This window comes from Henckelia pumila, chromosome 3 (genome assembly GCF_033568475.1).
Source record: "Henckelia pumila isolate YLH828 chromosome 3, ASM3356847v2, whole genome shotgun sequence".
NCBI classification, from domain to species: Eukaryota; Viridiplantae; Streptophyta; class Magnoliopsida; order Lamiales; family Gesneriaceae; genus Henckelia; species Henckelia pumila.
Window position 1 is genome coordinate 41,488,669 of NC_133122.1, and position 12,002 is coordinate 41,500,670.

The window sequence follows — 12,002 nt, forward strand, 5'->3', positions numbered from 1 at the left end:
AAAAAATAATTTAATTAATTGAAAATATTATTTGGTTTCATTAAAAATTTGAAAATTTATGACACATGAGTTAATAAAAAAAACAAATTAAGAGTTAAATAAATTCTGAGACACAAATGACATTATTTTGTATTACAAACTAAAGTAAATATTGAATATATATGTTATCACGTAATATAATGATTACAAATATTATATGCAAATCCAACATTTTGAAAAAATTACACTGTGTTTGGTGGACTGAATTTGGAAGGGATTTGGAATTTGGATTTGCAAACACCGTTTTGGTGTTTGGCAAAATGAAATTTTAAAATGAGATTGGTATTTGATGAGATTTTATGGGATTTTATTTAACTAAGTGAAATCCATACAAAATTGGTCGGATTTCATGGGATTTTATGAGATTTAGATTTATAAAAACAATAAAATAATTTCTAACAATAAATTTATAACAACTTATAAATTTAAGTTTTTCTAACATTTTTTTTTACAAAATATCACTTTCCTAAAATTTATGCTAGTAAATTACAATATGTATTTTAACTTTTTTCCAAACACCAAAATAAAATTTGAATTCCATGAATTTAAAATCCAAATCCAAATCCAAATTCCATTTTTTAGGCATCCAAACATACTGTAAATTGAGAAAAAAAGTAACTCAAATATTCATATGGAATTGTAATTGATAAAATGGAAAGCATTTACTACCATATAATATATATATATATATATATATAGAGTTTTGCTATCCTGCCCACCTACCGTGCCCACCTAATGTGCCCACCATAAGGTGGCACTAAACTATTGGACACACAATTCATCACATCCAATAGTTGAGTGCCACCTCATGGTGGGCACATTAGGTGGGCACGGTGAGTGGGCAGGATAGCAAAATTGTATATATATATATATATATATATATATAGAGTTTTGTTATGCTGCCCACCTTCATGCCCACCTATGAGGTGACACTCATCCATTGGATGAACCATTCGTATATGATTCATCTCATCCATTGGATGATTGCCACCTCATAGGTGGGCATGGAGGTGGGCAGCATAGCAAAACATTATATATATATATATATACACACACACACACACATTGAAACGCCTACTACTAATAAAATGCGAAAAAACTTTTTTTTTATTTATAAAACAACTATACATATATGCTCATACATATATGTATAAGCATTAAAAATAATAATACTAACCAAATATTTAAATAAAAATCTTAAGTCGTGCAATAATAAAATTATTATTCAGAAAATCACCCAAACAACAACTGAATTAGAAAGCCACAAATAAAATATTTAATTTCTCTCAACCACTGAAACATAAAAATATGAATCATATTTTAAAAGCTCTCATAAATAACTCAAAGCATGCTAAGACTCGATGCGACGGTCACGGGGTCCTTTGCCAGCTCATTCACACATCCGCACCACCAGTAGGAGCTACAAATGAAACATCATGCTCACCTGCACCATATAAGCGTAGTGAGCCTAGAGGCTCAACATGTCTAATCATTTATAACAAAGGTTAAAATAATGCGTCACGTAATCATAATAATACATATACGTGTACGTGTACATGCATGCATGAATAAAAATACTGCATAATCATGACATAAACATCACTGATCCTGATTCTTAAACATAATCATAACTTGCCATCATAAGCATACTTAATATAGTTGAGCATGATATTTTGAAACAGTCTATGGTCCTATCAGTAAGTGTGACTAAATCTGTGCCGACTGATCAGTCTCCTGAACCAACGTACGTGGCGGTGATAAATCACCTCTTGCTGGTAGTAAACTACCTCTTAACTTAATAGTGAATAATCACTTCTGTGCTGTCACACTACTTCAATTTCCATCATAAAAATATTTTATAGCTCAACAATTATCATAATCATAACATGTATAATTTCATGAATGTTTGCACTGAAAATATGTCCGTAATATATATTTAATTAATTTTCATAATAAATAGACTTATACTTAAAATACTTTCATGCATAAAATAAATTAAATATATATTCCGGACTTAGTAATTTTCATGGGTTGGTCCAGACTGCTGATCACTCAATCTAAGCCCATTAAATCTTAATATGGCCCATTAACTAAATAAAAACTCAATTGCTAATTAATTCATAATTAAAAGCCCTTAATCATAAATAGACCTAAATAAAACATTTAAACCCATTAATCTTAAACTAAGCCAAAAATTATATTTTAGCCCAATTAAAATTACATAAACTTAACTGGGCCTAAATTAAAATATTTAAGCCCTTTAGCTTAATTAACCCAATAAATTCCTAGACTGACCCAAAAATTCACGGAATTGACCCAAAAATTTCCATGGGTTCCCAAGCCTATAAAAATCATTGGGCTAACTTAAATAAATTATTTAAGGCCCAAATAAAATTATTTGGAGCCCCAAATAATTTTCTATTTAATTTTAAAATCCTAAAACACACTTAAACTAATAATTACTTAAAAATTAAAATATCTGAGCCCGACTCACCTAACCCGGACCCGGACCCAACTAACTTGACCCATGACCCTTTAGACCCGAACCCGTTAAACCCAGCCCGACCAGCCCCGAGCCACCATATAGTCTGATAACACACGTCCCTAACCTTAGAGCAGCAACCTGAACCCTTCCCATGCATGAAATCGTGAGCATGAACATGAAAAACAAGCAAAAACGTGAGCAAGAAAGGGAGAAAAATGTCTACTGTAAAATTCTGAATTTCAAAACATGTTGGCCACGGATTTTCTGATGTAAAACGAAATAGTAGCTTATATGGTGTCAAGGAAAAGAATTAGACATGCCGTTCACCGAGATAAACGAATTTCCAAGCTTTAAACGACGTGTACGGTGCTCCGGGACGAACGGACCTTCAAACTTTCTTAAAAACTTCAAAGGTTCGGCTATGGGGTTGAAGAAAATGGTGAAGAATCTGATGAAGTGGGTGGGAGTGTCGGTTGAGGAGTTTTAGGCCTGGTTAAGGTGGGGTTTTGATATTATTATACTTAGGATAATTAACTAATTAAATAATATATTATAAAAATAAGTTTTAAAACTTCTAATACCCACCTAATCTGATCTTTAAAAAATATAAATCCCAAAATTATTAATTAAGAGATTTTTTTAAAAAATCAATAAAAGTCATTAAAACGACTTATTTGGGCTAAAAACAAGCTTTCTAAAATACGTAAATGAAATACCAAAAATTTTGGGAATAAAAAGTTCACAATAATAATTTATGGCTACTAAAATCTCTTAAAAATAATTGGGATAAAAATCAATATATCTTCCGTCCACGGTCCCGTATACGCAGTCAAAATAATAAATTTCTTAAAAATCTAGAATTTCCAAAATTATGGGTTAAATGCTAAAATAATTTAAATCATGCACATAATACACATAATAACACATAAATAAAATTTAACCCATATTTCTAAAGTTTAAATAATTAAATTTTTCCTAATTATGCATACGAATTTACGCATTAAAACTTTCAGGTGTTACACACATACTTGTAGATTTTAAATTACCGTATATTATTGTAAATGTTCTATGTATATAAAATTTAGAATTTATACTTTTGTGCAAGAATTAAATGATTGTGTTTTTTTAATTTAAATTATTGTTTTTTTTAAATTTTTGAGATAGAATGGTTAAATGCTTTAGAAAAAATATTATGGAATGATTTATATGTATATAAATATATGCAACCAATACAAAATTATGTGTATATATATATATGAGTTCTTTTATGGTGCCCAACACTATAAGCCCACTTCATGCCCACCATGTACAAGTCAACTCATCTATTGTACCGGTCAACTCATGTATTGTACATGGTGGGCATGAAGTGGACATATAATGTTGGGCACCATAAAAGAACTATATATACATTTATATATATATATATATATATATATATTATTTTTTTATGAATATTAAGGTAAGTAATTTAAATTTTTTGGAATGCAAAGTTAATGGATTTAATGCCGAAATTTATGGGATTGTATATTATATATACATGTATAATTAACATTTATAGGCACCGTTTGGTTTGAGCTATGATATAAGTAATATATAGATAAGTAGTATAATGTAATAAAAAATAAATAAGAAATGATAGTTAAAATTGTATTGGATTTGATTGATAGATTATAATTTATTTGATTTGATTGATTAAATTTTATATAAAAATGTTAAATGACTATTTTGTCCTTTTAACAATAAATAAAATAAAAATTATATTATTTATAAGGGGTAATATAGTAATTTGAATTCAAAGATTTGATTGATGTGAGATAAATAATTAATTATTTGATTGATGTAAAATAAATAGTTAATATATATATATATATATATAAATAATATGATGAGAAGAACGTGAGATGGGATGAGATGAGTTATACATATATTAGTAATACCGTGAACAGAACGGTGCCTATAGTGTATTACACGTACATGATTTTTTTTAATCTTAAGGTACCATTTGGTAATAAGTATTATTAGTTCGTGTATAACTTATCCTATCAAATCTCGCGTTCTTCTTGTCATATTTTTTATACATATCATTTATCTTACATCAATCAAATCATTGAATTTAAATTACTATATTACTCTTATAAATAATATTATTAATATTTTATTTATTCTTAAAAAGACAAAATGGTAATTTATCATTTTTATATAAAACTTAATCAATCAAATCAAATAAACTATAATCTATCAATCAAATCAAAAACTATATTAATTATTATTATTTATTTATTTTATATTAAATTATATTATCCATGTATTATTTATCTCATCTTCGAACCAAACGACACATTAAAGGATTATTTAATGTTTTAGAAAGCAAATATTATGAATGTAATGTTGAAATCATGGGATTGTTTGTAAATGTTACATAATTTCATTAAATATTGTGTTTAATATTCGAATGTAGGCCTTTCGCAATCATTTTTTTGAGAGTAAAAGTATATTCTTAGATCCAGATTACAACTATACAATGAAACTGCCCGCATAACCGACGAAATTTGAGCAAGGACTCGAGACTTGCTTATCTCGATCAAAGAAATTACAAAGAAACCTATCAAATCTACCTAAATAAATTAGGACAATTACCCACAAACAGTGGGAATCAAACCTGAGACTAATTTATCTCAGGGCCTCAATCTTTCACAATCTAATTATGAAGTAACTGATTTAAAATTTTGATATGAAGTAATATGTTATTTCGAAAAACAGTGAATTATAATAATAAATGAGAAATAAAAAAATCTCTGAATTTTAATGATAGATATAAATTGAGATATATATAAACACATCATCTGTGAAATAATATGAATAATTAAAATTTATTTAAAACAAACTGAAATGGTGCTATCTTTTGCCAAAATATTTTCCTTTTTAACATCATAGTTTTTGGAATTTTAATTATCAAATATATAGGACAACTACCCACAAACAGCGAAAATCGAACCTGAGACCAATTGATCTCAGTGCCTCAATCTTCGATAATTAAAATTCCGAAAACTATGATGTTAAAAAGGAAAATATTTTGGCCAAAGATAGCACCATTTTAGTTTGTTTTAAATAAATTTTAATTATTCATATCAAAATTTTAAATCAGTTTCTATATAAACACATCATATGTTGAATAATATGAATAACTATATTTTTCTTAACACAAATTGTAAATCCGTTTTTGGTGAAAAATTTTCTTATTTAAGCAATAGAGTTTTGGCGGGACCAAAAATGGCAAAAACTCTCTCTCTACAAAAAGATTGACCTCGAAAGGGAGCCCATTCCACATGAGTCAGAGTCTCATTGACAAAAACTCTATATATATATATATATATATAGATGTATTTGTACGTTAACAAATAGTTGTGTATCAATTTAATATTGTCATGTTTTTTGGTAATTGATACTCTAACAACTTATTTTTTGAAAATAAAACCATACAAGTTATAAGCTCATAAAATAACTTATAAGAAATAGAAGTTTAAAATATATTTTAAATAAGTTTAGCCAAATAAATCTTATAAATTATATTTATGAAAGAAAACAAAAAAGAAATAAGTAATTTTTATGATATTGATTTGAGCTACACGGCCAGATCGGCTTCGCTCCAAAATGCGCCGCGCCGCTCTGAGATATGGATTTTAGTAATATAAGTATAATATATATATTACTCTGCAGCATTGGGCGTTGTATATATCATTTCCTTCTTCCCCACTGCGGCAGAGGCTCCGGGTTCTTCTTGCTGGTACGTCTTCGAACGATTCTAGAGCTTTTATCTCTGGATTTTTCTGTTGTTTCTATGAGTAACTTCGAGGATTTGATCAGCGGAGATGTGAGTTTATCGCGCATTTCGGGTTTTTGAAGTTGTATTCGTTTGTGGCGGATATGATTTGAAATCTGTTGATTACATAGGTCGATCCTACCGTTTGGTATCGTAGTTATCTTTGTTTGGGAAACTGTAGATTTCTGTGTTTACTAAACGAAGAATGAGCTGTTGTTTGTTCCTCTATGTTTTCTGGTTGTGGTTCTTTCTTGTTTTTCTTTCAATTTTGGTTATTGAATTGGTTTCTGAATTAGTTTTGGGGAGTTCTCACCACGAAAGTGTTGCGAGGAATATTTATATATGTATCTTAACGCTGATGTCTTAGTTGATTTTAGTTTTACTGATTCTTTCTCCATTATGTTTCTTTTCTTTTTATTTTGGGAGGAAGGAGATGTTCTGTTTCTGCTGATCCTTATTATTATTAATTTTGTGTGTCAGATCAAATTGCACAAGCTCTTTGGAAGTTATTGGGGTTGACTTCATATGTAGCTGAGTCTAGTTATTTATCATGTCTGATCAAATCGAGCGAATGGTTAACGATACGAAGGATTTTGGTGGTCAATTTATGCAATCCTACGAATCTGTTTGGATGTCTCGTTGGAAGAGAACAGGCTGCAATTCCACAACAAAAGCGCACAATGGCAGTTCTAATACAGTACCAAAAATGACACTTGACGGTGCTTTGGGGGAAGGTAATTCTGCAAATAAGTGGAAGGTCTCAAGGTCTGTCAAAGGACATGAGGATATAGTAAGCAAAACCTTTGAGATCGTGAACGAGGGTCTGAGAACGAGTTCAGTAAGCCTGAGCAAGGAGGGAATGGGGTTTCAAGACCTGTCAATGGTTCCCACAGCAAATTGTGGGAGTGGTTTTCTTTTCAAGCTTGGTCAAGATACTGATGACATGGAAACTTCAAGGTATGTACCTGATTACAACTCTGATCGTGTTAAAGCTGTTGGATGCAAAACTGAGATTCAGTTTCCTGGGACTTTAGCTCCAAATGATATATTTTTGAAAACATGCAGGTATCATCATGAAGGTACTTCAAAGAAAACCCCCGAGTGGGTACAAAGTCATTCATCTGGAAAAGATAGCCCGTCTGCTGCATCGAAGCGTTCGTTGGAAGGCTTTGTTAAATTATCCACAGAAGCCGGTCCATTCATATTTGAGCGTGAACATTCTGAATTTGACCGAGTAAAAACTTCAGTTCGTTCATTTATGGGTGGATCTGCCCTTATTTCCAGTAATCAATTGACAGATGCTAAACTGAGACTGGGGAAACGTGAATACCATCATTACCCCGAAGTGGAGGGCCATTCACGGCCCAGGAATTCTGTAACAGATTGTTTCAGGGAGAGTAATACATCCTCTTTCTTTGATCCTCCCTCCATGAGTAGTCATCACTTGTCTGCATTCGGTGGAGAGTGGTTCCAGGAAATGCAGAAGATGCCAAAGTGCACGCACAATGTGGAGAATATGAGAATATGCACTACCATGGATTCTGCATTAGACCGTGGAGGAAGCCTTCCTAGGTTTTTTCAGGCAATTCACAGTCTGCGAATCACAACAAAGACTGATTTCAATCTTGAAAACGATATACTTAGGAGCACAAGGAAATCAGGTGGTATACCCTCTGATCTCTGTAACCTGTCTCCATTTTATGGTCAAGGTAAGCGAGGATTGAAGATTGAATTTCTTAGTAACTTCACCAATAGTGAAAGCAGAGGAAACCATGTCAAAGATTCTGAAGTTACTGCAAAGAATGATTCATCTGTTCAGGAGAAGGATTCACTGTCTGGTATTTATCTACTCTGATACTGAGAACATGGCATTAATTTCTACATTCATGTTTTCCAGATTTATTATAGGAAGATGTACAATGTTTCAGTGCTTTGCTTTTCATTTTTTTAAAGTTCGCTTAGATATTGCTATGATACTTAGGAGGTTCATGATCATTACACGTGGAATATACTTTGTAATATAAATATTTTACCTCCTGCTTAACCAGTTTTTTCTTACCATTTCAGGTGCAATTTCTATCTCATCAAAGACAAAGACGGTACTCTTACTATGTCTTCACGTATTCTTTAGTTTACAGTTGAAATAGTTACCGGAATGTTTCCTCATTTGTTAATTGCATTGTTGATGGTCTCTTTTAATCTCCACCTTAGTAAATCCGCAGAAACCTGTGTAAGACATGTTACAGTTTTCTGCATGCACCACCATAAATTATCATAGACTTCTGCCAATTTTCAGGTGAATAACATGTGTAGTACCTTAAGTCAGTATCAGTGTATTAAGGTTTCTGCTCACTAGAAAGGCTTCTATCCAGAGAGCAGTGAATACACGGGTGTGTCGTGGTGGGGCTTCAACTACTTGAATTATTGCTTCGCTATGTTGGTAAGATGAATGCCACGGTAAACCCCTTAGTCCCAGAAAGATATTCCCCATTTTTTGTGTTTTGCAACATGGTGAAGCTAAATACGGAGAGATTTGTTTTGTAATTAAGAAGGAGAACTTTTTTTGTCATGGATTTGTTGTTCCTTTATTGGTAAAAATACAGTTTATACCTTTTACTTTTCATCACTAACATGTGATTTCTGCTATGAATTGGTGTTCGGGTTTCGTGCAATTATTTTACAGGAATGAAAGTGGCGATATACAAAACATATTTCTCATTTCTACAAATGTTTCATTATGTTTGTGTTTTTTGTTGAGTGGCCAAAGACCTTTTATGTATTATTATAAGAACTTTGTTTCTCGGCTTCTGGTTTTGCCTTGTAACTGAAGGTTGTGAGGTGAGGCCTTAATTTCGCTGATGTATCAAGGGAATGGACTCGTTGCTTCTTAAGATGGTAGAGTCAAATACAGTCCTTTTGCTGCAGGCTGCAGCCAATTTTTTAGTACTTTTTAGTCCATGGTACTAGGAGCTCGTTTTCTCTAAATTTTCATGACCAGTAAAAGATTTTTCATGCATCTTGCAGGTACCGAGTCGCTTGTTAAATTACCAGGTTAATGCATAGGAATGGAGATTGGTAAAGGATGCTTCTGCTTGCTTTGTCCAAGAACTTTTGTCTTGGTTTTAGTTTTTTGTGTGATGGTCAATTTTGTCGATTTTTTTGGAAGTACTTGTTATGTTTTCGTATCTGCCGCTAAATCTAGGTGCAACTTGTCCTATTATTATGGGTACACAATCTCACATGTATCTATCTATCTTTACTTAATTAGGATCACTCGATATATTGCAGGGTATAAATTTGGACTGCAATTCCTCCCGTCAAACATCTGTTGCTTTCTCAAAACATGCTGAATTCAAGAGGCCAAACACCGAGCTGCTCGACGTGAACTTGGACCTTCGGCCCTTGCCAGCTACCATAACTTCATCCGAGCACGGTGACCCTCCATCCTCAAGGACTCAAAGTTTGGCGATGGACATACTCCAGACACATGCCAAGCAGCCTAAACACCAGTCCAATCCCTTCCTAGATAATTCTCCTGTACCCAATCCAAGCAATAGATGCACGAAACGACTTAAATTGAGCTCTTCACACTCCGCTGCACAAGGCACAAAGAGTTCAAGTAAGGATCAAACCTTGTTTCAAGAAAAACTATATGATAATTTTGGCTCAATTCCGGGAAGTGCGGTCATTAGCTCAGAACCAACTCTCAGGAAGCCTCAAGATAAAGATCAGCACTTTTCAGTAAATCCATCAGCGAAGGATCTGGAGTTATTGCTTTCGCACGCTTGGATACAGAGGTGGCAAAGTAATGGATCGTCTGGTACAAAAAATAAGTCCAGTACAATGATGTTTGTTGATCATCAAAGCTCAAATTTGACACCAAAGCGACTCCCAAATGAGCAGCTTCCAAGCATTGCAGCTATGGCGCTTATGGGAAGAGCAATGGCTGGTTTTCAACCATGTGAACTAAGAAAGAGGGGTTCTTTCACTGTGTGGAATGCGAGAGCTGTTTAAAAGTTTTCTATTTATAGTGTTTCTTCCATGTGTGGTCATCATCTATAATGTATTTTGTGTGGGATTTTGATTATATGTTATCATCATATATAATATCATGTTTTAGAAAACGGAAATTGGAGACTATTTGATTTGATAGTAAATATGCATCCAATATCACCATTTCCCGCAGATACCACCATCGAGGCGATAGGAATGAAATGCTAATCGTCATCGAGATCATGAGAGCTGGACTTGATATGAATTGAGTGAGTCATCGTCTCAGACCCGGTTTTAAAAGATGGCTAAAAAGAATTTTTAGCTATTGGGTACTGGATGTTTGTTATTTTTCTTCAACTATCATGATACTTTTATTTCAAGTATATTTTAAGAATTCCTTTATGATGATTTTTATGATTAATATATACATGCACGTACACACTCATATATAACATTTTGTTCAAGTACATTTATATTCATTAAACAATTTCACTTAATCGTGGTTTTTTTAACTAAGTCTGTGAATTATAAATTTAATTAGTTTTAGAAAAAAAATCATATTTAGTTTTCAAATTTGAGTCAGATTCTAAAAAAAAAAACTCGCTAAAGAACGTTGTTCCAATCCAATGTACCATGGAATTTTCATCCGCACATGCATGTATGATATTACAATTGGGTGGTAAAAAAAAAAAGGATCTTTCCTTGTTCTGAATAGACTTGCAAGTGACATTTTTATGTCCAGAATTCATTATAATATAATTTGGTTTCAGTTCAGTGTATTTACGATCGGCATGTCGAATAATAAGGTTAAAAAGATAGCGGTCATATCGGTACGTGAAATTTTGTCTTTTAATTAACATCGAATTAAGTTGTTTTTCCAAGTTTCGTACTCGATATTCATGAGATCCATTTTGGAGCCTTTCATCCAACTTGGAGGTAAATATACTTATCTTTGGAGAAGCGACGTGGAACGAGCCATGTTGTGAGACTGTTTGACGTATGGAACCTTTCGCGGTGGGGGCGTAGCTATAAAAAAAAATTTAACTTTGGGGCGCTAATCGATACGTTAAAAAAATTAAATGATGTAAAATAAATATTTAAAATTTAAATATAATATAACACTAATTTATAATCAATAAACATTTGCAAAATATTTAATAGTTACTATAAAATTATATACTAATAAGAAAAAAAATATAAATACTTAAGATATATATAATATTTCACGTAAGCTGACTTTGAAAAATTTGGATATTTATATATATATATATATATATGGAAATACATAATTAGTATATTATCTTTCTACACAAAAAAAAAAAAAAAAAAAAAATTACAGAGAAACGTAAGAAAAGTGGAATCCAACGTAAATGTTTTGTGCTGCCACGTAAATCTTTACACAAGTTATCATAATATAATTAATAGTTTATGGTTGTGTTTAATTACTCATTCGTAAAATGAGTTTATTAATCCAATATCATCTATCGTTACTTGAAAAAACCAATTTTTTTCAAGTTTTATGACCCGTCATTTAATCCTAAATTCATGAGCTAAATATCTCATCCTTAATTACATAAGATATAACATATGTTGAACAAAATTTATAAAAAAATCTAAAAAAATCTTAATATACTCTCCTTTAATTCCTTTGTTAACCTCTCCACA

At 31.7% G+C, this 12,002-nt stretch overlaps 1 protein-coding gene across 4 annotated transcripts; it reads left to right on the forward strand.

Annotated features, from left to right (window-relative positions):
• The first annotated feature begins 6,211 nt into the window (after positions 1-6,211).
• LOC140887746 (uncharacterized) lies at positions 6,212-10,523 on the forward strand. Of its 4 annotated transcripts, none has more exons than XM_073295190.1 (5): positions 6,295-6,395; positions 6,825-7,301; positions 7,410-8,182; positions 8,412-8,443; positions 9,633-10,523. In XM_073295190.1, exons 2-5 carry the CDS (start codon positions 6,895-6,897, stop codon positions 10,356-10,358), a joined length of 1,938 nt encoding a protein of 645 aa, XP_073151291.1. In that variant the 5' UTR covers positions 6,295-6,395; positions 6,825-6,894; the 3' UTR covers positions 10,359-10,523. The 4 variants fall into 4 exon arrangements, with proteins under 4 accessions (XP_073151290.1, XP_073151291.1, XP_073151292.1 ...); XM_073295191.1 differs by having other exon boundaries at positions 6,825-8,182; positions 9,633-9,963; positions 10,055-10,231; XM_073295189.1 differs by having other exon boundaries at positions 6,212-6,308; positions 6,825-8,182.
• Positions 10,524-12,002: the final 1,479 nt, after the last annotated feature.

Coding starts and splice junctions, on each gene's coding strand:
- LOC140887746 (XM_073295189.1), top strand. CDS start 6,895: ATGTCTGATCAAATCGAGCGAATGGTTAACGATACGAAGGATTTTGGT. Junction 8,183..8,411: donor GGAGAAGGATTCACTGTCTG/GTATTTATCTAC, acceptor TTACCATTTCAG/GTGCAATTTCTATCTCATCA. Junction 8,444..9,632: donor TCTCATCAAAGACAAAGACG/GTACTCTTACTA, acceptor GATATATTGCAG/GGTATAAATTTGGACTGCAA.